This window comes from Salmo salar, chromosome ssa20 (genome assembly GCF_905237065.1).
Source record: "Salmo salar chromosome ssa20, Ssal_v3.1, whole genome shotgun sequence".
Taxonomy (NCBI): Eukaryota; Metazoa; Chordata; class Actinopteri; order Salmoniformes; family Salmonidae; genus Salmo; species Salmo salar.
Genome location: NC_059461.1, coordinates 19,279,368 through 19,304,927, shown reverse-complemented (window position 1 = coordinate 19,304,927; position 25,560 = coordinate 19,279,368). Strand labels below are relative to the sequence as shown.

At 42.6% G+C, this 25,560-nt stretch overlaps 1 protein-coding gene across 1 annotated transcript in view; it reads left to right on the top strand.

Annotated features, from left to right (window-relative positions):
- Positions 1-156: 156 nt before the first annotated feature.
- The window catches only part of LOC106579986 (nuclear receptor subfamily 6 group A member 1-A), a 104,886-nt gene continuing 79,482 nt past the window's right edge, over positions 157-25,560 (top strand). Inside the window, exons 1-2 of the mRNA XM_014160476.2 lie at positions 157-420; positions 16,094-16,141. Of these exons, the coding sequence (XP_014015951.1) occupies positions 354-420; positions 16,094-16,141 (115 nt within the window). The 5' untranslated portion in view covers positions 157-353. The remainder of the gene's footprint in view (positions 421-16,093; positions 16,142-25,560) is intronic.

Genomic DNA, 25,560 nt, shown 5'->3' with positions numbered 1-25,560 from the left:
TGTTGCAGAAATCTGATGGCCAACTAATTTCCAACTCAGCGGAATGATGCAACTTTGTAGGTAGCCGCACCACCCCCAACTACAAACACCGCGGCCAAACCCTACATAACCCAGAATTCCTGCTACAGCGCGTGCGTCATTGCGTAATGTTCAGGGTGCAGGTTTGTGTAGGTATGGGTGTGTGGAAGAACTGTTATTCTTACTGACACTCGAAACCATGGGACTACGGTCCGTCCAGTGAGACAGGAGCGCATCAACGCAACGAAAACACCTAATTGCATTATCGAACTGAAAATAGTGGTAATAGGCGCCCTGTTGATAGAAAGGCGCGCATGCAGCTTTTATGAAGGAGGATGGAGATAGAGAAGAGGACGAATGGGTTCGATTACCCAGAGAGAAACAATGCGAAGTCCGTTAACGGTACGTGTTCGCATCCTTGCTCCAATTCCATTAGGAATGTATAGTGGATGTTAAAATCAAGCTGCTTGCTTTCTATAGGCTGCATTTGATCTTTTTTTTTATCAGGTTTTGTCCATGCGAATCTATACATGTGGAAAAAACATTTACAGTCATTGGGGAAAACACACACATGCAAATACATATATCAATGTCCTTACATTCATGATACATTATTATACAATTACTGTAACATAGTTAATCATCCTGTTTTTAGCCTACATCATATTCTGCTTATTCTATGTGGGGTTTTATAAGGTGAAAAAATACAGTATCCTTCCCCATGGGCTGTTAATTGCCTTTCATAATGTGTCTTACCTATGGGAATTATCTGACCCTGTGTGCGCCCTGCGATGTGTTGCGCCCTGATCTATATGATAGGCCTACTTTTGTTAGTCAGTCTTGATTCTTGCATATTTCACACTGTGATGGGTTTGAGGGTCGCTTGTTGAGAATAGAGGTAGGAATGTTTTTATTTGGACGTGGGCAGTCAGCGGTCTTTTGAAGATCGTAAAAGGTGAACTTTTGAACTTGGAGAACGCCCTGAAGCTATTAGGTTTAGTCACTAAATCCTGTGTTGGCTATTACCACCACAAAACATGAAAATGGCTGATGACCAAGACAAGGCAGCGAGAGAAAGAGAGAGAAAACATTGCGTTTTAATAATTCAATTAATCCAATTGGAATTACAAATTGGCAACATTGGCTTAGATCTGTTAATAGACCAATTCTCAATAGAGAGATACACATATTTGGCATCGTTTTAAATCGAATAAATCAACATATTTAGAGGCTATTACAGAGTAGCTATAGGCCTATATTGTTTGATCATTTTTGGTGAGATAATTCCATCCATAATTGCACTACGTTTGATCTGCCATGGCTATATATTGAGGACCCATTTCACTATTCCTTATAAAGCTATACATCACACATTTGGTTATATTTCGTTTTTAAAATGATTTCTCTCATGCACGAAGGCAGGTTGACAAATATCGACACGTTGTTTCAAGGGAGGCACATTAGTGTCTCATCCAGGCGCCAGTGGCTCGTGCCCCTGTGTGGGTGTGAAGATTTATTGTCATTTCGAGGATTAAAATTCCTTAGGCCTTGACAAGGAATAGTAATCGAAAATGACTGATTGAAATGAAAGTATATATCACATTATGCTAGTGGACCATACATTAATTGATGAATCTTATTTTGGTCAATATGCACAAATTCATGGTTTAGTATAAAGAATGTTAAACCGTGTAGCCCACTGTAGGCTACTTAAGATTTAATCAGTGACATTTATATAGCCTAAGGTTTTGATTCTTTTCATGTATGACAATTATGTTTTGTGTGTGCAAACTTTATTTCAATGACAAATGTGGCGATTCACCAAGTTGCCTAAAATAAGGGATTAATAGCTAATCTTGGGCGGGTTCGATGGCACTGACTGATTTACATTCGTGTACAAATGTTACATTTAAGGTATTTAACTTGACAGTAGTTACATATATAATACGTTATTAGAAACTGTGCTTATAAACTGATCATAAACATTATCACATAATTTTAAATAAAATAAAGTAGTTCATTTAAATGAAATTAAGGAAATACAAGTATGGCATGTTGTTCATGTTTATTTGATTAGGCCTTAACCTCGTAATAAATACATCAGTAAACGTGAGTATTTTTACAAATTCTTTCCAAATGATTTCCAAATCGTTTGCCAATGGTTAATTAACTTGTTCATTATGCTAATGTAAAACATACTTTTAAATAAGTGTATCCTGAAAAAAGTGAAATATAAAAAGGTATCTAAAAAGACATTAGTGGGCCTAACATATTTACCTAAAAATAATAGTTTGGTCCCTTAAATAGTTCTTTTCTTCAAGGTTCTGATTTCTTCATCAGAAAATTTGAAATGTCCCTAAAAGAACCTGACATTAAGTTATATTACTGTAAACAAAGCCATGTGTCTAGTAAGTATGTTATATTCCATGAAAATGTTCTTCTCAAATGAAAATAGAGAATTAAATTCACTTGCATCAATTTAACATTACCATAATTACTATAAAATACTCAAATTGTATTTTATTTTCAAGATTATTATGAAGACCTCATTGTTGAATTCCTTCTCAGTTTATTGACAATTTCACACTAAAACAATATTATAATTCAGTATAGCACTATATCAGGCCATTACTGTGCTGGCTATGCCAAACCTTTTAATAATACTGTATATTCCTCTGGTGAAGAGCCCTGTTGCATTACAAACTATACTACAGTATCACCAGTCACCACTGACAGAATGTGAAAATATTCTAAACACAAACTCATTTACTGCTTATCTAATAGCTTTGCTTATCTCTAAATTCATTCCAAGAGAAACTCAATTCCTATTGATCTGAGTGTCAGGACCTCTATATTTTCCTCTAATCAATGTAAGAGGTCTGTTTCAATGTAATTGTCTTCACATGAAGTTAAATAGGAAAGTATGTTTGTGTGAATCTGATGTGGTTTAGCCTCAGGGTGGTAAGAGGGCCTGGCAGATTTTTGCAGACACAGTGAAAGAGAGTGCTTTGTCAGTCCTCCACTCTGGTAGGGGCTGGGGGTGGTGGGCAAGGGACCATGGGGCTTTCCTTTCCCTGGGGGGACAAACTGTGTTGTGGGTGGAGAAGGAGGAAAGGCAGGATACGACCCCTGTGGTGCTGCTGAATGATGATTGAAGATTACAGTAGAGGAGGTGGGGTAGAAGAGACGGGGGACAGGGGCACAGCAGGCAGATGTGATCCATCATGTCCTTTTTACCAGAGAGATTCTTAACTCGACTCCCGGCCATATCTTAGCTCCGTCTCTGATCTCCCAATCTGCATTAACCCCACTATCAGAAGACACAAGACACTGTCACTCCCTCTACCTTTTAGTTCATTTTATTTAAACAAATATTGTTGAGAGTCAATACTATGAAGGAAAGACTGATTACGTAATTAACCTGATTAATACTAATTAGAGTTGGCTTTTACAGAGATCAGGAAAATATATTTTTAGGGCAGAATCATAGTAGAGGAATGACAGTGTCGTTTTGTTGGGTATAATGGAACAAACCAGGAGGAGAGAAGTCATTAGAGAAACAGGTCTTTATGGGTATAATGTGCAGGCATAGTGAGAGGTATATGCTCTGAGGGAGATCAGCAGGGTTGCGTAGGTTACTTTCTAAATGTAATCCTTTACAGTTACTAGTTACCTGTCCAACATTGTAATCAGTAACATAACTTTTGGATTACCCAAACTCAGTAACTTAATCTGATTACAATACTTTCAGTTGCTTTTAGATGACTTTCCCTGCGGGTTAGCGTAACTCTTGTTTTGGAGTTAGCTCTCAAGTGTGGTCACTAGCTGGCACAGCCACAAAGTCATAAAATCTGAGTTTAAACCTAACCCTAACCTTAACCACACTGCTAACCCTAATGCCTAACCCTAACCTTAACCACACTGCTAACCCTAATGCCTAACCCTAACCTTAACCACACTGCTAACCCTAATGCCTAACCCTAACCTTAACCCCACTGCTAACCATAATGCCTAACCCTAACCTTAACCACACTGCTAACCCTAATGCCTAACCCTAACCTTAACCACACTGCTAACCCTAATGACTAACCCTAACCTTAACCACACTGCTAACCCTAATGCCTAACCCTAACCTTAACCACACTGCTAACCCTAATGCCTAACCCTTACCTTAACCACATTGCTAACCCTAATGCCTAACCCTAACCTTAACCACACTGCTAACCCTAATGCCTAACCCTAACCTTAACCACACTGCTAACCCTAATGCCTAACCCTAACCTTAACCACACTGCTAACCCTAATGCCTAACCCTAACATTAAATTAAAAAAGTGCTATTTGCATGTGAAAAATTAATGCCATATGCTGCATTTGCTATAGGCCTATTGTTAAAAAAAAATCGGTGACACTTTGATATCTCAATAAATTGCAGCTGTTTAAGTCTATCAAACGTGTGCAAGTTTGAGCATGTGTCTGTTAGGCCTATGGACATTAGATTGAGCAATAAAAGCCCCACTGGTGGTCTTCTTAAATGAAACTTGCTTTTGACAGTACAATAGGCCTTCACCGGGGTAGTTTTTATTCCATAGGCTGGGATTCACACTATGCAGCTGTTGCAAAAGCGCATTTTTCACTGGCTGTTCACTGGGTCATATTCATTATGCCGATTCTGTTGCAAAACGTTTCTTAAACGGAAGCAAACAAGAGGGACCTAAATTAATGTGTCCAATAGAAACTGTTGTTTTGCTCTGTTTGCTTCCTTTTGGTTAAACAGTAAACAGTTTCGATAATGAATACACCACTGGTCGCAAAAACAATGACTGATAGGCAGCTTCAACTTCTTCAATTCCACTATTATTGGGTTAAAATACACATATAGGCCTACATTTGTGAACAGCCACCCACAACAACTACAATCCGTAACTCGCAAATAGCAAAATGATAGAGCATCAGTGCAATTCACATCAATGCGCTATTTAGCCTAGATATGAATAATAAGTGATATGCTATCTGTATCGCCCGTATGCTACACCACTACTGTCGTCATAACCTCCAAGTGTTTATTCAAGTTGGATCATCTTTGTATGCCGACAACAGTCACATCATTGGAAGACAGCTTAGACGGTAGCTTAAACAAAAGTCTATTCTGGCTCTTTTCATGCCATCTATCAAACACATTTGGTGTGTCATCATAGTGGTCAGACTTGCTCAGGCGGAAACAAACTTCAATTTGCACCTTTTTTCAATGCTGAATTGAATGTCATTGAGAAAACAGAAATGTGTCAAACAAATGTTTGTAGAAGTAATCATCTAGTTTTGTATCTGTAATCTGATTACAATATTTTTGCTGGTAACATAACAGATTACAGTTAACGTTTTTTTGTAATCCTTTACATGTAGGCTAATCCGTTACCGGAGATTTATGTGATATATATATATATTTTAATTCAAAGACACAATGTACATCTATTATGGATTTGTGTATAAATGTGTGAGCAAATTATTTACCTTCTGAAATGATCAAACAGGACCAACATAAATATTTTCAGCATTTCTATTAGATTTGACAGATTTTTACAAATAAATAGAAATGTATATTTTATTTTGGTATTACAGAATACTAATCATGATATGAGCATCAAGTTCTGTTGATTCCTCATTGTCTTGCTAGAGAATGCCTTGGCAAAATTCACCAAACAATGACAGTGACTAAAAGATGACCATTGCCCAACATGTACTGCCTCAGCAGAGCTCTGTTAGTAAGGACACAATGTATTGCTGCTCCTGGGTGCTCCTCCTGTCCCGGTGCACTGACAGTAAGTGCCGTTACCAGGCAACACATTCCTTCGGTCATCCCTGTAATGATACAGAGAGCAGAGGATAATTAGATCAACGACTGGTGACCCAGCAACCAGCAGGCCTCAGGAATCAACACTTCACACTGTAGAGTCAATTCAGAACGTACATGACTCACACATGACAATACCCAAATCACAGGACGCACCATAGTATTTAAAACATTCTTCTTTTTGTTGTATGAAGATGTAAATCACAGGACACAATCAAGTCATTTTGCGTGATTTGTGTCTCTCTTGCAGTCAACACACTGGAAAGCTAATGCATTTGCACCTATGGGCTGAGACTTATGGAGATGTGGCTCTTCAGGCAATAATGGCCAAGTCTCTGTTGACCCCCAAACAACCCAGGAAAGTATTTACAACCTCCACTTGATCCATGAGCTAGAGGAGAGCCATTGAGCCGGCCTGGAGGAATAACAAGGCTAGTTACTGACAGGCAGGCAGGGATGTTTTGTTCATTTATCCAGCTAGCAGCCCAATAGAACAGAGAGCAGAACCCTTAGGGTATGGACAAGGAATTAACAGCTGGTATTGAGATGCAGGGGGGCTGGCGTGGCGGGTCATAAAGTGTTTTTGGGGAGGAGGTAGTACAGTAAGGGCATCAAGGCAGTTGGTACAGTGACATCGCAGATGCGTGAGTCTAGGGCCAGGCTTTTCTCAGGACTCTGTGATATTCAACACGTTAGCCAGCCAGGAGCCGTAAACGTCTACAATTTGAGTTTGAATTTGGGTGGAGGATGAGTTTACAGGGAGCTGTAAAACACTGAACTTGGTATGTAGAGTAGGGATGCCTTTCCTGTGGATCTCACAAATCAGAGCCAGGGTATTGCTACAGGAGACAGTTGTTACGGGCTATAAAAGAGCGGCTTCCCCTGACTCTGACACATTTATTCAAATTAGCCCCTCAAACTTAGTGCAATCAACACTAGAGTAGTGACAGATGTAGTGTACCTGTGTTTGATATAAATCTCTGTCGATAAAGATATGGCTGGTCTCTCACTCATTCATTCTTTTGGAAAGGAAGCAGATTTCATTAATGAGACATTCATTTGTTACCTGAGCCATCTGCACTGATTTAAGGCAGCACAGTAAATTACTGACCCTGACATTTCACAGTCAACAGCAAAGACACACAGTCACATTCCCAATGACTGTTTTAGCAGGAATCTGCTAACAATTTGGGCTTTCTAAACTTTCATCCTCATCACTTGACAATCCTCACAAACTCTTCTACAGTGCATGATTGGCCAGTGGACATTCTCAAACTCTCTTTGAAAACTTGGAGGACTCAGAGAGGCTCAAAACAAAACTCAAGAAGATAACATGTTCCTTATAGTGTCACATGAATGGTGCCATAAAATTTATCTTATTTATTGGCACACATTTAATCAGATAATTATTATCAAATGCCCCTGAGCCATCAGTGTGTGTGTGTGTGTGTGTGTGTGTGTGTGTGTGTGTGTGTGTGTGTGTGTGTGTGTGTGTGTGTGTGTGTGTGTGTGTGTGTGTGTGTGTGTGTGTGTGTGTGTGTGTGTGTGTGTGTGTGTTTGTATACTACGCTATCCAGCCCAGTGCGTGGTAATAAAACTCTGACCCCTGTTATGATGAAAGGGAAGTTGATCCTTTGAGCGTGTCGGTCGACCAGCTGTGAATGACCCCCGCCCAGCCCCTCTGTGGCTCTGACCAGGGCTTGACCTGAGAGCTGAGCTGAGGGGGCTGGTGGGATTAGTGCCGATAAAGACATACAGTCAGCATCTTTAACCAAATCACCTACTCTAACAAATTACACCAACATGGCTAGAGGACAGAAAAAAGCAGATAGAAATGAGCGAAAGTGACATTTACATTTTTTCACACCACTTATATACTGCAGGTTTTAGAATCTCAGATCTACTGAAGACTGCATTTAAAGTTAATAGGTTGTGCTAATCATACTTTAGGATACATTTTAGACTGAGAGCGGGACTTAGGCCACGTTTACACAGGCAGCCCAATTCAAATATTTTTTTCAGTAATTGGTCTTTTGATCGATCAGACCAGCTCTGAAAAAGATCTAATGTGATTGGTCAAAAGACAAATTAGTGGAAAAAAGATCAGAGACCCTGTTAGAGGGAGTGAGCCGCCCATCCGAGATTAGGGAAGTATGCATTGTTAGGCTGGAGGGAGCAGAGGGGAGGACAGAGGAGACATTGTGCTGCGTGGTATTACATACTGGGGTCAGAGGTCAGGTGTAGAGGTCAGTGGGATGACCACAGCACAGCCTGTGGATCTAACACTGGAGTTCCTCCACAATCTGTCACATTTCATATCCATGATGGTGTGATGAATAGTGCTGAGCACGGTTTCCCAATAGCGATGGAATGTATCTTTTAACAATGTATCTTTCCTACAATGGCCGAAAATGTTCACTGGTTGAGACAGGTTAAAGAAGGATTTTTAAGCCATGAGACAATTGAGACATGGATTGTGTAGGTCTGCCATTCAGGGTGTGAATGGGCAAGCCAAAATATTTAAGTGCATCTGATAAAATGGCGCTGGAGAAGAAGGCAGATGTTTTACGTGTTCCCAACCAATTGTGTTTTTGTTTGTTTGTTTATTTGCATTGTTTGTAACATATTTTTTAACTTATTTTGTACATAATGTTGCCGTTACCATCTCTTATGACCGAAAATAACTTCTGGACATCAGGACTCCGATTACTCACCACGGACTGGCAGAATACTTTTTTTCCTTTAACGAGTCTGACGATCCCGATGCAAACGATATACTGCTTTCTCAGGAACAGGCCCAGATCCCTGTGATTTGCGTGAAGAGGAGGCGGAGTAAAAAGGGCCGGGAGGGTAGGCTGCCTTCTGAGAATTCGTAGGCGATCGAATAAACCCCCACTTCCTTCCATTCTGCTAGCAAACGTGCAATTTTTGGAGATAAAAATAGATGATCTATGTGGAAGATTAAACCACCAACGGGACATTCAAAATGGTAACATCTTATGCTTCATGGAGTCGTGGCTGAACGACGACACTATAAACATACAGCTGGCTGATTATACGCTGCACCGGCAGCATAGAACAGCGGCGTCTGGTAAGACAAGGGGCGGCGGACTATGTATTTTTGTAAACAACAGCTGGTGCACAATATCTAAGGAAGACTTGAGCTATTGCTCACCTGAGGTAGAGTATCTCATGATAAGCTGTAGACCACACTATCTACCTTTTCATAGCTGTTTACATACCACCACAGTCAGAGGCTGGCGCTAAGACAGCATTGAATGAGCTGTATTCCGCCATAAGCAAACAAGAAAAAGCTCACCCAGAGGCGACGCTCCTAGTAGCCGGGGACTTTAATGCAGGGAAACTTAAATCCGTTTTACCACATTTCTATCAGCATGTTAAATGTGCAACCAGAAGAAAAAAAACTGGACCACCTCTACTCCACACACAGAGACGCATACAAAGCTCTCCCTCGCCCTCCATTTGACAAATCTGACCATAATTCTATCCTCCTGATTCCTGCTTACAAGAAAAATTTCAAGCAGGAAGCACCAGTGACTAGATCAATAAAAAAGTGGTCAGATGAAGCAAATGCTAAGCTACAGGACTGTTTTGCTAGCACAGACTGGAATATGTTCCGGGATTCCTCCGATGGAATTGATGAATACACCACATCAGTCATTGGCTTCATCAATAAGTGCATCAATGACATCATCTCCACAGTGACCGTACGTACATACCCCAACCAGAAGCCATGGATTACAGGCAACATCCTCACTGAGCTAAAGGCTAGAGCTGCCACTTTCAAAGAGCAGGACTCTAACCCGGAAGCTTATAAGAAATCCCGCTACACCCTCCGACGAACCATCAAACAGGCAAAGCGTCAATACAGGATTAAGATCGTACTACACCGGCTATGATGCTCGTCGGATGTGGCAGGGCTTGCAAACCATTACAGACTACCAGACGAGCTAAACTACTTCTATGCTCGCTTCGAGGCAAATAACACTGAAACATGCATGAGAGCACTAGCTGTTCTGGAAGACTGTGTGACCATGCTCTCCGCAGCCGATGTGAGTAAGACCTTTAAACAATTCAACATTCACAAGGCCGCAGGGCAAGATGGATTACCAGGACATGTACTGCAAGCAAGCGCTGACCAACTGGCAAGTGTCTTCACTGACATTTTCAACCTCTCCCTGTCCGAGTCTGTAATACCAACATGTTTTAAGCAGACCACCATAGTGCCTGTGCCCAAGAACACTAAGGTAACCTGCCTAAATGACTACCGACCCGTAGCACTCACATCTGTAGCCATGAAGTGCTTTGAAAGACTGGTCATGGCTCACATCAACACCATTATCTCAGAAGTATCTATCTAGACCCTCTCCAATTTTCATACCACCCCAAAAGATCCACAGATGATGCAATCTCTATTGCACTACACCATGCCCTTTCCCACCTGGACAAAAGGAACACCTATGTGAGAAGGCTATTCATTGACTACAGCTCAGCATTCAACATCATAGTGGCCTCAAAGCTCATCAATAAGCTAAGGACCCTGGGACTAAACACCTCCGTCTGCAACTGGATCCTGGACTTCCTGACGAGTCGCCCCAGGTGGTAAGAGTAGGTAACAACACATCCGCCACGCTGATCCTCAACACACGGGCCCCTCAGGGTGCGTGCTCAGTCCTCTCCTGTACTCCCTGTTCACTCATGACTGCACGGCCAGGCACGACTCCAACACCATCATTAAGTTTGCCGATGACACAACAGTGGTAGGCCTGATCACTGACGACGATGAGACAGCCCATATGGAGGAGGTCAGAGACCTGGCCGTGTGGTGCCAGGACAACAACCTCTCCTTCAACGTGATCAAGACAAAGGAGATGATTGTGGACTATAAGAAAAAGAGGACCGAGCACGCCCCAATTCTCATCGATGGGGCTGCAGTGGAGCAGGTTGAGTGCTTCAATTTCCTTGGTGTCCACATCACCAACAAACTAACATGGTCCAAGCACACCAAGACAGTCGTGAAGAGGGCACAACAAAACCTATTCCCCCTCAGGAGACTGAAAAGAACACTAAGGCTGGTCATGGCTCACATCAACACCATTATCCCAGAAACCCTAGACCCACTCCAATTTGCATACCGCCCCAACAGATCCACAGATAATGCAATCTCTATTGCAATCTCTGCTGGGTTTTAAACGCTCAACTGTTTCCCGCATGTATCAAAAATGGTCCACCACACAAAGGACATCCAGCCAACTTGACACAACTGTGGGAAGCATTGGAGTCAACATGGGCCATCATCCCTGTGGAATGCTTTCGCCACCTTGTAGTCCGTGCCCCGACAAATTGAGGCTGTTCTGAGGGCAAAAGGGGGTGCAAATCAATATTAGGAAGGTGTTCCTAATGTTTTGTACACTCAGTGTAATTATTTGACAATACTGACGATGTTTCAGCTCCTAGAGAGATATTACTTCCTGGCACATCATTATGCACATGTTAGTCTACACATCATTAAATATATTGAGACAAATATATTAGCCTACAAGTAGAAAAATATAACAACATTTATTGAACATGAAATTGAAATAGTCATAAAGCCTACTGTTTATATTTTAATGCAGTCATCTCAATTTGAATTTGAACCATATTTTTATTCATCACTTGTTTGTATCAATTTGAAAAGACATTGGCAACTTTGTATTTGTAGTCTGTTCTGGCTTGCCTAGTTAAATAAAGGTTAAATATTTTTTTTTATCAGATCAAGCCTGAACTGTGTGATGAAGTAGGGAGTCGCAGTTTCCAACAGGCCAATATTCTACACAGTTTTGCACAGAAAACATGGTAATTAACTACAATGACCATAGTCCATTGCCCTCCTACTTGTCCGGTCTGTGTATTTCTTTTACACCTGCTACGCTAGGTTAGTTTGGGGCAGACATAGAGAGGGAGACGAGAGGGATCGAGAGGGATAGAGGGCAGTTGCTTCGCAAGGTATCTCTACCTGAATATACATGATATAAGTGATTGATAGTTGGTATTCAGCAGTCATAAAAGCATCCCTTATATACTTTGAAGAACTACTAAAATAGTGATTTTGGCAGACAGCATAGGCAGCAGCTCTATAGAGATGAGACAATGACTAGGAATGAAATAATAAAGTCATCAAATAAAATAAATGTAATATACACAGTGGTGATTTTAGCATGTAAATCTTGGTGGAGCAAACTCCCCCCCAAATGTTTTGGGATGCATGCCAGCAAAGCCACTACACAACACAACACAACACTAAACAATACATGAATTGCACTATAACGGTGTCAAACGGTGCCCACAAGCTGTTAGGGCTCACATACAGCTGTCCCACCAGCAGTCCCAACAGCAGTCCCAACACCTTACCACTGCTACACCTCAGCGGAGCCTTGTCTGGCAGCGAAACAGTTCATTCAGCCTCATTTACTGGCTTTTATAAAAAAAACATAGCTGATATAGCTGACTTGCTTAAACAAATGTGGTTTCTACTGACAATTGAGCTGTACAAACTATGGCATGAGGGGACGACGAGCGGATAAGAAGCAGTCCGTAATTTAAATTAAGACATTAATGAGCGAGCTAGGATGGACGCAGTCAATATTACTATTTGTTCAGCACTTTTGATATGTACAGCGACAGAATTCAGAACATGGGCCGTTCTTAAAGTATTCTCCCTGTACACCAAGTCAGAACCATAGGATAAATAAAGGGGGCATATAAGCAGACAATGAAAGCTACATGTGCACAACCAAGTCAGAGCAGTAGGATAAATTATGAGGGGAAAATGAACCAAATTCAGTGCATATGAGTAGTTATAAGTCGGGGAAGTAATTTGGGGACCTGTTGGGTAGCACTTTAGTCATGTAACAGCCCCAGTCAGGTAACATTGACCCTCTTGGTAACAATGACCCACCTCAGCCAAATTACCCTCTGTGACCCACCCCAACTTAGAAAGCATTGACCCTCTTAACTTAATGTCAGGTAATACAAAGAGAGCCTACTAATATCAGGTAACAGTGTATCACACCCCCCTATACATCTACCCCATCTGCTTCTTCAAGGCTTTCTAGAGCATGGAGCTGAGGGAAAACTGAAACTCTCCTTAAAGACGTGCTTCACTGTCTCTAGGAACAGGATGACTTGAACACTACCCACAGGCTATTGGTCTGTGACACCACACTGGCTTTTCATAGCAGGTGATTCATTTGCTCCTGTAATGTAGTGGAAACAATTATATATCCGTGGCTGGTTTCTCCCAGGAATCTCTTGTCACTGTGGGCCGATATATCACAGATGTCACTCACCATTCAGCTATGGAGAATAAATATTTCCCTGTGTACAGTAAATGTCTTTAGTTCCTAGCAAATTACCTTTTGTTAGGAACTCAAGACATTTACTGTAAATGGGGATATATTTACGCTGTCTCCACGCTGTCCCCATAGGATAACTATTTTTGGTTCCAGCTAGAAACCTTTTTGGTTCAAAGTAGAACTCTTTTGGGTTCCATGTAGAACCCTCAGCTGTGCACCCGCACTCGCTCCCATTCCTCAAGGACATGACCACTAAGTGGACATGACAGACAGAGTGGGCGGATTCCATTATGCTGAGCCGCGGGAACCGTTCTACGGCCTGTGATGCAAAAGCGGTGGAAGACTGCCCTTCTCAATTTTGTCAAATCTATGACTACCTCCCTCATTTTTCTACTGACATGATCAATCAATCACTCACTCGTTCACTAAATCCTTATCTCCTTCCCTTTCTCTTTGCATCCTCCTCTCTCTCCCTCAGTCCTTTCCTACCTCTATCGCTCCCTCCCTCTGTGCCAGGCCTCCCAGTGTGACATGTGATAGATGTGATAGTGTGTGTGGGTGAGATAAGGCCAGGGCCAGGCTGACAGCTAGGTAGGGGCCACTCTACTCAGATGACAGGGTGGCGTGCCTCTTCACTGGCCAAGCAGAACACTGGCCATCTGGGGCAGACGATCTGGGACAGTGATGGACTGACTGATCTAGGGGCTGGGTGGATGTAAATGGGGGGGGACAGGGTGCTGAAATCGAAAGGGGATGGACTGACGTGGGGGCCATTCTAATGGGAGGGGGACTTACTGTTACACTCTATTGCATGTGCATTACCATCTGTAACCTATGCACCACCATTATCTCACACACAATCTCACCATATGGTTCCTGTTGAAAAGGAATGCTGCCACTGCAAGCATGTGGAAATTAGTGTAATTTTTTGTCATACAGTAACATACATATTTGGAGCCATGGAGGTCTCTCAAATGAGTTTCGAATTTGATTTACAGTAGTTTTGAAGCTCATTGGTTGTGCTTCTCTTAATCCTTGTTCGGAATACCTGTGTAGGTGAAGATCCTAAATGTTTGTATGACATACTCCCAACTGTCATTTCTTTTAACGTTTTAGTATGGTGCCAAGAGGTTGTTCAATAGGTTGTACTGTATTTACATTAGTGGGGGCTGCGGGGGGAGAACTGAAGCAGTGGTTTAGCTGGTGTTCCCCAGCCTGTAGCATGACTAATGTGGTTAGCTTTAGCATTGGCCCTACTGGAGTCATGTCACAGAGCTGGTTACCAGAGCTGAGCAGCTAATTAGCATGTGTACTGGTGGTGGTAAACCTGCCCTGGAGGGGAAACTCACAGGAATACCAGAGCTTGAGGTGAAAGAGTTGTGGAATAAGTAGTTCTCTCTCTCTCTATCAGAGGACATGTTTATTATTATTTAGAAATGACAACAGTAGGAATCATAAATTGATTGGTTGGTTACGGTAATATGCACAGGTACACCATCTCGCCACTGTGTTTATTTTTTGTAGTTATTTATTTACGAACTGAATAGATTTCTCTATGAAAAACCTTTACAGTATTTTGATTACTGGTGTGAGTTCTGTCAAGCATGCCTGACCTTCTTATCCCTGTGGAGGGAAGAGAAAGGACAAGAGCCAGTATGTTATTTTGATTGTGTGCTGATTGTGTTCTGGAGGTTGCAGAGGTTTTAGAGGTGAAAGGTTAAAGATGCGGCCCTTCTTTGTCAACACACAATAGGCTGCAGTGGAGGAGGCTCTGGCACAGTGAGCTGACAGGACAGGCAGCTGAGATTAAGTTGAGACATGAATAGGTAGGTCTTACTGAAATATACTGTCAGGGTGGCACCTAAGTCCTCAGGGAAACTTAGTCTTAAAACTAAGAACATCTGTCCCTTTGAGGTGCAGGGATGTTTTCTTGTCTTCAGGGGGGACAAGTACTCAGAGCCACTACTGACCCTACATATCACAGTTGAATATTCTGCTTTTACAGCTATCAATGAATACTTCAGTGTATATAGTCAATCGGGTGTCAGGATGATTAGAAAAGAAGGGACCACACACCAGAGTGCTTTAGAATTTTTCATTGACGTTTTAGCCAATCTTCTTATTTTGTAATGGTGTTAATTGTTGGCAATATGGAGTTGAGTGAATGCTTGTTTGTGCTAATTATTGGTTATACTGCATGTGCTTGTGAGTAGGCTGTAATTCATTGTTCTGTGTGAGTGAGTGAGTGAGTGAGTGAGTGAGTGAGTGAGTGAGTGAGTGAGTGAGTGAGTGAGTGAGTGAGAGAGAGAGAGAGAGAGAGAGAGAGAGAGAGAGAGAGAGAGAGAGAGAGAGAGAGAGAGAGAGAGAGAGAGAGAGAGAGTGTGTGTGTGTAACGGTGTGTGTGTGTGTGTCTGAGTTGGGCATATGTGACTGTGCCTGTGAGTCTGATATGGGCATGTGTGTGTGTTGGTGCATTGTGTTTGCTTGAGGGACACCATATGCCAGTGTTCAGTGGAGGGTGCAGGGGGCGTCTGGCGTGTGTCGGGTCAAGGGTCAACTGTTGATAGCAGGGCGGTGTGCTGACACGGCGGGGTGGGGGGTGGCCTATAATGGAGGGATATACCGCCAGGGAACTTTACACACACTACTGTTTTGCGTTTGAATGATTGCTTGTCATTGAGTGTGTAAGTGAGAAGTGGACTGGCGTCTAGACCGAGTGCACAGCACAGATGGTATGGCACTGATGAACCAATCACAGAGAGGGTCTCACTTCATAGTCAACATGATGAATTAGTGTCTACAGCAAAAGGTACTGTAAGGGATCTCTGATTGTCCTTCTGTCTTCACATTTCTCCTTTTGTTTTTCAGGCTTCTACGGTGACCATCCCTTGGAAGCTGAACCAAATAATGGGATAGGTAAGTTGACTTGTTATGTATTTATACTTCATGATAGGACAAATACATAATGATAAAGTAAGTCATTCATGTGATTTCCTGTTGGCAAATCACCGATTGATGTTCTTCCGTTCATTTTCAGTTGAAGATTTTAGTTTGGAGTATTGTGACCAATTTGTTCCAGATAGTTCATGTCTAATTGTGACTGGGGATATTTCTTCCACACATAATTTAATGTCGGGTCTGTTACATTCAACCAACAGCAATACAGTGTGGATGGCAATATGTCACAGCTACTGTATGCTTTGTGGATGGCAGTGAAAATTGGTTAAATACCCTCCTCTAGTGGCGAGATAGAATAATACATGTACAGGTCCTAGGTGAGGTAGGGAGATGCCCAGACAGGATACTATCACTAACCCAGATGTTATCTGAATAAACATTCATCACTGACAATATTGTGTTAAATGTAACCCATAGTTTAGGATATGTGGATTTAAAAAACAAAAACAACACTCTAGTAAGCCTATAAACGGGAATTGATTGGGAGCAATGCTATTCTGCATTATATCACTACATCCTTTGACATCATTGATTTTGTCTCCTTTAATAAATAATGAGGCTGTTTGCTGACTGTATACAACACTCTGTCAATACACAGTGCCCTCGTAAAAACATGCTGAAAAATGAGAGCCACTTTGTGGTTCATATGGCCTCTGTTTCTTTTTTTTACTAGTGCAGACTGTTTTTTACCGGCAACCCAGCTCCCCCTGAAATGTAAAATGTCGGCCCATGCTCGGCTCTTCATCATTCCAATTTCAGGATAAAATAATTGGTATCGTTTTTGCTGTTCCTCTTGCCTTTCCGATTATTGGATCTGCATAATAAGCGTGTCTTCAATGTAGCATGTGAGTCCTCCACCAGGGGGACATGTTCAGCTGAAAATAGAGCAGAATCTGGCCTACAACATGATGCGCGAGTTGCCTCATAATCCTCCCGGGCAGGTTGAGGATCATGAGAATAAATAGAAAACAATACCTTAAAAAAATCTTGTGCAATTCATATCTATATGCTACATTGAGGTTTTTCTTTTATTATTTTAGGCTATCTGGCATTAATGGGTAAGCTTTACGGCAGGGTTGAACAATTTCATTGTTGGACATAAAACACTAAAAACTTCAGCAAATCAGCTCCAAGTGATTTTTATTTTGGGGAATCTGTTCCCACGTATTCAGGCACATAATAGAGAGACACGTGATCGTATACAAACGTAAGCAAGGTTAGACATTTTTATGCTTTAGTCAAATACTATATCTGTTTGGGTTTATTGCAGTCAATTTAGTCTACAAATGATTTATAGTTATGTTCTGGCAACCCGAACATCCGCTCAAGAAAAAACAGGTATGCGGCTGAATCTATCTGATGATCCCTGCTTAACTACGTACGCCAAATGTTTTTGGAAACGGCAGAAAAAGTTAACATCCATCCATGGAGGCAAAAATAACTATGCCGGAGTTTAATTCGATAAGAGAAAAGCGGCAAAATGGAGAGTTGAAAATAAAGAGAAGGTAGGGCCAGAAAAGTAATGTTTGTGAAATATTTGGTGAAGTGGTAAAATAGGATGTGTGATGATTGTGAGGCGCTATACAAATTTGAATGTCACAAGATGGTGACTTTCAATAGAGCTCGTTAGCTTGTAGTCCTAAAACCCGGAAATGAGTTACCTCTGGTTCGTTCAGCTATTCCTATGGGGAAAGAATAGGGTTTTGGTAGAACAAAACACTTCTCCTGAGCCTGTTTTTTACCATAGACCTTATTAAGATGATCTCATAGAACAAAACACATCTCCTAAACCTGTTTACCACAGACCTCATTAAAATGATCTCATACAACAAAACACATCTCCTAAACCTGTTTACCACAGACCTCATTAAAATGATCTCATACAACAAAACACATCTCCTAAAAATGTGTTTACCACAAACCTTATTTTCTGAGTTTATCCAAAAACCCTACAAAAACGCCATTAATATTCCCATAGGATTTGTCCAACAAACCATGGCAAACGGCATTAATATTGCTCTCTATAGGCCTATGGTACGTCAAGGGAACTGTAGCCTAGTGTTCATATGAGTTAAATGTAAACTGAAATCTGGACACTGACTCTAGGTCTAACCTCTCACATAGCCTTCATATTAACTCCAGCAGAATTAAGCATTTCTTGCATTAAAATGATACATCAAATGTAGCCACCAGTTTTACTCTGGAACAGAAATATGGAGAAATATGATTTATTTCAGCATCTTGAGAGAATGCGAATGCACAGGTAGATATCATATGTAGAGGTGCTATATCACCATCATATTTGATAGTATTTCAACCACATGAAATATGCATCCAAGTCGAACTGAGATCTTATCAAACATGTTGGGTTGTTTTCAAAGCTTTTTATTTCCTTACAACCGGTCAAACTGATGTCATTGCACAGTAAATCTTTCCAGTAATCTTTTGGTTATTGCATTTTCTCCCCATCCCTAAACGTCTTTCCTCTGTGAAAAGAAGCAGAGATGACTTAGAATACTTAACCGATGACAACTACAGTGAGCTCCAAAATATTTGTTTTGTTTTGTTTTGGATCTGTACTCCAGCACTTTGGATTTGAAATGATTCAATGACTATGGAGGTTAAAGTGCAGACTCAGCTTTAATTTGAGGGTATTTTCATCCAAACCATGTGGACGGTTTAGAAAATACAGCACTTTTTGTACATAGTCACCCCATTTTAGTAGTATTTGGACAAATTCACTTATGTGTATTAACGTAGTCAAAAGTGTAGTATTTGGTCCCATATGCCTAGCACACAATGACTACATCAAGCTTGTGACTCTCTTTGTTTTGGATGTGTTTCAGATAATTTTTTGCCCAATAGAAATTATTGGTAAATAATGTATTGTGTCATTTTGGAGTCACTTTCACTGTAGATAAGAATATAATATGTTTCTACGTTAATGTGGATGCTACCATGATTGTTGCTAACCCTGAAAGAATCCTGAATAATTATGAGTGAGAAAGTTACAGACGCACAAACATCATACCCCCTAAATCAGACACAACAAAAAAAACCTGTCCAAAAACCTTTCTGCCGTCTCTGACTGTAGACTACAGCGGATAATCTAGGCTAGGGTTGGTTGCGTGCCTCAGAATTTTTACTTTATCACACATAATTGGGCGGTTGTGGATGGGTGTTAGCAATTGCGGGTGGGTGCGGGTGAACAAACAGCTGCCCTACGCACCACTAGTCGCAGCCTCTGTTCCACAGATACTGCAAGATAACGGAGTGGAATGGAATATTTGCAGATAAGTCTCAAAATATGTCAATCGAGTAAATACATGGTAATGAGCCACACAGATACAGTCATTTAGATTGCTGTCTCTTTTTCACTCTATGAACAAAAACAATCACTCAGTTTTGTAAAGGATCTAGTCAGGCATTTCTTAGTCACCCTATGACTGTGTCTGTGTTCTATGGGCTGCTGTGGGACCATGTGGTTGCAGCCCCTCTTTCTCTTCTCACCGTGGGGCAACAGGCTGGTGGAAGGGGTAGTGCAGGGGTGGGGGGGGGTTTGTCCAATGTTAAGGTCCAGGTTCAGGCGAAGTTCATTTGAGATGCTCCCTTTTCTTCGCCCTGGCTGCGGAGCCAGGTGGCAGAGGTCAGAGGTTAGACTCAGTTCAGAAACTCCTGACCCCGCCGTGACTCCATGCTGGCCTGATTGTGTGCAGCTCTACACTGGACTTTCTTAGCAGCCTCTGTGTTCTGGCCCCTATAAACCTGTGGGAGTCAGTAATAAGTGGAAGGAAGCTTGGGGGAACTATTAAACCAGTGCACAGAAAAAGACTGGCATTGTTGCCCCCCTAAGGGAGGAGGCATGGATTTATGAGGCAAAGCCTGATTGGGTTGTAAACTTGAGGAGGCGGGATCAGAGAGTACTCATGGACAACACTAGTCTCCCTCAGCCTATTCACATCCCAGGATGCCTCAGTGCATGGAGTGGGCAGGGGTGATGTGGGGGTCAAGGGGCTGTGGAGTGTGGAGGGGGGCTGAGGCAAGGCTCCCTGAGCTTGTAAACGCTGTGACAGGGGTGGGAATCCGGAGACCCTCATTCAGGGACCAAAACACAGTTCAGAGGGCAAATAGCTGAGTTAGCAACAGCTGTTTTCACCACTACACAGTAGATGAAGTCCTAATCTTGCCACCACTCAAACTCTCCTAAAACAGCAGAGAAGGGGAATGTAAATTGAGGAATTTAGAAGCTGTGATCTCTCTCGTTCCTTGTAAATGCTTTCCCCGTCATCTCTGTGAACCTGTAAAAGGCGGATCAATATTTACTAATGCCATGCGGGTTTATTTTAATATGGATGCGCTTTCTTGTAGATAATTGCTGTATATGTGGAATTGTATAGTCATATTGTCTTAACTTGTTAGAGCAGAGAAAGTATGGTTAATGACGTTTTATTGAAAATGTGGAAAAGTGGTCGTCCCTCCCTGATGGGAAAGTGTTTACAACCATGAGCTTGTCTATGGGTGGGTGTCTCATGTGTCACTCACAGCAGCAGGGATGGCTCCACCCCCTGGTCACCTCTAGTCTGACCTGACTCTGTCCCAGGCTCCAACCCCCCACACCCTCACCCTACCTACTCTGTCCCAGGCTCCAACCCCCCACACCCTCACCCTACCTACACTGTCCCAGGCCCTAACCCCCCACACCCTCACCCTACCTACTCTGTCCCAGGCTCCAACCCCCACACCCTCACCCTACCTACTCTGTCCCAGGCTCCAGCCCCCCACACCCTCACCCTACCTACTCTGTCCCAGGCCCTAACCCCCCACACCCTCACCCTACCTACTCTGTCCCAGGCTCCAACCCCCCACACCCTCACCCTACCTACTCTGTCCCAGGATCCAGCCCCCCACACCCTCACCCTACCTACTCTGTCCCAGGCTCCAGCCCCCCACACCCTCACCCTACCTACTCTGTCCCAGGCTCCAGCCCCCCACACCCTCACCCTACCTACTCTGTCCCAGGCTCCAGCCCCCCCACACCCTCACCCTACCTACTCTGTCCCAGGCTCCAGCCCCCCACACCCTCACCCTACCTACTCTGTCCCAGGCTCCAGCCCCCCACACCCTCACCCTACCTACTCTGTCCCAGGATCCAGCCCCCCACACCCTCACCCTACCTACTCTGTCCCAGGCTCCAACCCCCCACACCCTCACCCTACCTACTCTGTCCCAGGATCCAGCCCCCCACACCCTCACCCTACCTACTCTGTCCCAGGCTCCAACCCCCCACACCCTCACCCTACCTACTCTGTCCAAGGGACACAGTTGACCAACCACTGCTGATTCTGCCATTTCGGAGGTTATCAGTCGCTTGGAGTGGCTCCCTTTGTCCTATTGTCAGTCGTTAGCAGCTGTCCATTCACTACTGTGGAATTGGGCCCGGGAGGACGTTCATTGTTCAACTTTGTCATGAGAGGGTGCCAGTGACTCGTCGGTTTTTCGCATTGATCATTACATTATCTCTCATTGTAGCTACTTCAATACCACTTAGATGACTGAACATATTTAATTTGGCAAAATCAATGATTAGGGTGAAATGCAATGTAGTATTCATTGATAACTGCAAAAAGATACAGTTCCTAGTGAACATTTACACATTCCCTTGCACAGTTGTCACATTTTGCAGCCTTCAAATGTAATCTGAAAAGGGATTAAATTCTACCAACTCTGCACAACTCTTAGGGTGACATACACTGAGTGAACAAAACATTAGGAACACCTTCTTAATATTGAGTTGCACCCCTTTTTGCCCTGAGAACTGTCTCAATTCATCGGGGCAGGGACTCTACAAGGGGTCGAAATCGCTCCACATGGATGCTGGCCCATGTTGACTCCAATGCTTCCCACAGTTGTGGCAAGTTGTCTGGATGTCCTTTGGGTGGTGGACCATTCTTGATACACACAGGAAACTGTTGAGTGTGAAAAACCCAGCAGTGTTGCAGTTCTTGACACACTCAAACCGGTGTGCTGGTATTTAATATTTTGTCTTGGAGTCCAGAGTGGCGCCAGCGGTCCAAGGCACTGCATCGCAGTGCTAGAGGCATCACTACAGCTCCAGACCGCTCCAGGTTCGATCTGGGTGACCCATGAGGCAGGGCGCACAATTGGCCCAGCGTTGTCCGGTTTAGGGGAGGATTTGGCCGGCTGGGATGTCCTTGTCCCATCGCGCTCTAGCGACTCCTTGTGGTCGGCCGAGCACATGCACACTGACTTCAGGTCACCAGCTGTACGGTGTTTCCTCCGACACATTGGTGTGGCTGGCTTCCAGGTTAATCGAGCAGTGTGTCAAGAAGCAGTGCGGCTTGGTTGGGTCGTATTTCGGCAGTTGTATGGCTCTCAGCATTCGTCTCTCCCGAGTCCGTACGGGAGTTGCAGCGAAGGGACAAGACTGTAACTACCAATTGGATACCACGAAATTGGGAGAAAAAAGGGGTAAATAAAAAACTATATTGTATAAATTTTGTACTTGCCAATTCACCCTCCGTGTCTCAAGGCTTCAAAATCCTTCTTTAACCTGTCTCCTCCCCTTCATCTACACTGATTGAAGTGGATGTAACAGGTGACATCAATAAGGGATCATAGATTTCACCTGGTCCGTCTATGTCATGGAAAGACAATGTTTTGTACACTCAGTGTATATCCGTTGTTTTTGTCAAAATTGCCCAAGCTCAGTAAATTTGGTTGGAAATCATTGATGGACAGCAGTATTCGACCAGATTTAAGGCAGGATTGAGACTGGACCGCTCAGGAACACTCAACACCTATTGGAAAGCCATTCTGGTGTGGCTTTAGCATTAAAATGTATGTAATTGTCCCACTGAAAAATAAAACTATCCCAGGGTTATCTATTCAGAAGACTTGAGGCAGGGTTTCCTCTAAATTTTACCCTGGGCTTTTCTCCTTTCATATTTCTTTTGATCCTGACAAACTCCCCAGTCCCTGATGGTGACAAGCATACCCATAACATGATGCTGCCACCATCTGCTTGAAAGTCAGAGACAAGATGTTAATATTACTGTCCATGATTCCCAACCAAATTTTCTGAGCTTGAGCAATTTTGACAAAAACAATGGATATATGTTGCCCTAAGTGTTGTGCAGAGTTGGTAGAATCTTATTCAAAACTATTTACAAGATGTATTCGTTGCCAAAGGTGCTTCCACCAAGTATTAACTCTGTGAAGACACAACCAAGAGATCTTCATGTTTTATTTGTTCTTACTTTAGAAAATGTTCTTTACTTTTTCATTCACTTTAAAAATGTGGAGCAGGTTGTGTAGATCTGTAGGGGGAAAATCTAATTGACTCCCCCTTTTAGATTTTATTTTAAGGCAGCAAAACGTGACAACTGTGCAAGGGTTGTGTAGACTTTCATTAGGCACTGTATGTAGGATCAGTAGTGGCTCTGTGTACTTGTCCTCCCTGAAGACAAGAAGACATTATGAAAGATCCCTGAACCTCAAAGGAACAGATGTTTTTCGTTTTAAGACTGCGAGACAGCGTCCCTGAGGATTTAGGTGTCACCCTGACAGTATATTTCAGTAAGACCTACTTATTCATGTCTCGACTTAATCTCAGCTGCCTGTCCTGTCAGCTCACTGTACCATCTCAGCGGTTTCCACAGATACCTGTGTTTGTATGGTAATGTCAGCACCCAGCACCCGCGTGACTAGTTGGATTATGAGTGAGCGGTGTCGGCGTGTGGGATGTAGTGTTTCAGCTTAGACCTGAGTGGTTCTTCTACTCTCAGAGCAGGGGGCTCTTAGACAATGCTTACCTCAGGATCTGCAACTGGGGTTTTGTGTCCATTTCATTGTTGTTTTGTTGCTTCGCTGGCTTTTGTCACTCATCAACCCCTCAATGGTCAAATGGGACATCACGGCTCAGGAACAGCTAGAAGATGCGGTACTAATTCACAGTCTCAATTCAAACAACACATTATTTCATGACATAATACTACTATGTGTGATTCATTATTTCCTTTCTATTTTTTAGATGGGCATAAAAAAACATTACTTTGTTATCCACCTTCTGGATTTTTAGTGCATTGGGTAGTGCATTACACGGCCTGTCCACCCTTGGTAATGTGGTGTTGTAGCCACAAGGGGGTAGTAGTCACAAAGTAGTGTTTTCACAGGATATACATTATGACTTCCAGTTGTAGGTTGGACTCGGTGAACTCAAAACTCATATGGAAATACTTGGCCTCGTCCCAATACATGCTTTTCCATTGGCCTCACATAACTGGGCGAAAGTTTGACGCACTTTTCGAAAAGTCATTTAAGAACAGACATTTTTTTTCAGTCCCATATGTCTACTTCATATCAGAATGCAGCCCTTACTGTTGTTTCAGATTCATTCCTTTATTCATTTGAATTACATCCCTGCATGAAATGGAGTTGATATACAGTGAGGAAGGACAGATGCTTGAGCAGTGGATTTTGAGATTTGAAATTTGTGTTTGCTGAAAAGAGACTGAAAGAGTAAGTGAACGTATAAAATGTACCTCTGGGAATTTGACTTTCTTTGCTTTTGTGTTTTTTTTGTTGTTGTTGCATTTGATTGTCAATGGTCTATTTCTACTCTGACACAGTGATCACATGTTATCTTCAAAACATATTCATGTTCTATTAAAGTTGTCTTACAAGTGCATCGTAATTGAAATAATGTTTCTTTGTCAATGCTTGTGTCAGCCATTTTACATTTGAGTCATTTAGCAGATACTCTTAACCAGAGCGATTTACAGGAGCAATTAGGGTTAAGTGCCTTGTTCAAGGGCACATCGGCAGATTTTTCACATAGTTGGCTCAGGAATTCAAACCAGCAACCTTTCGGTTACTGGCCCAATGCTCTTAACTGCAAGGCTATTCAGCAGTCTTGGTGTATTTGTGAAGCATCTAAGTGCTGTCCCATCTCTTCATTTTCACCTTTAATAATTTATGATCATCCCAGATTTGATTCATTCCCTGTTTCGTTTAGCCTCTGCTTGATGTAACTTTCCTTGGCGTAAAACTCGGGTTCAAGCCTTCAGAGTGTTTCAAGGTCACCCAGAAGTGGGCCAAGCTGTTCCCGGTGTCAGTCCCTATAACTTCACTGTGTGTGATGACAAAGCCCAGCTTCAGCGGGATAAACATGCAGGTCTTTGTGTGGGTGACTAATGTATGTCACAAACAGCCCCTTCTGAGTAGAGAGTCTCTTTGCAGTACACCAGCCTCCAAGGACTTACCGTCCCAGAGAAATCTGGGAGTGTTGTTGTAATGACAGTGCATTTGCTGTAATTGTTGTGTGAAATGTGTATCCTCATGTTTTAAAACAGTGAGAG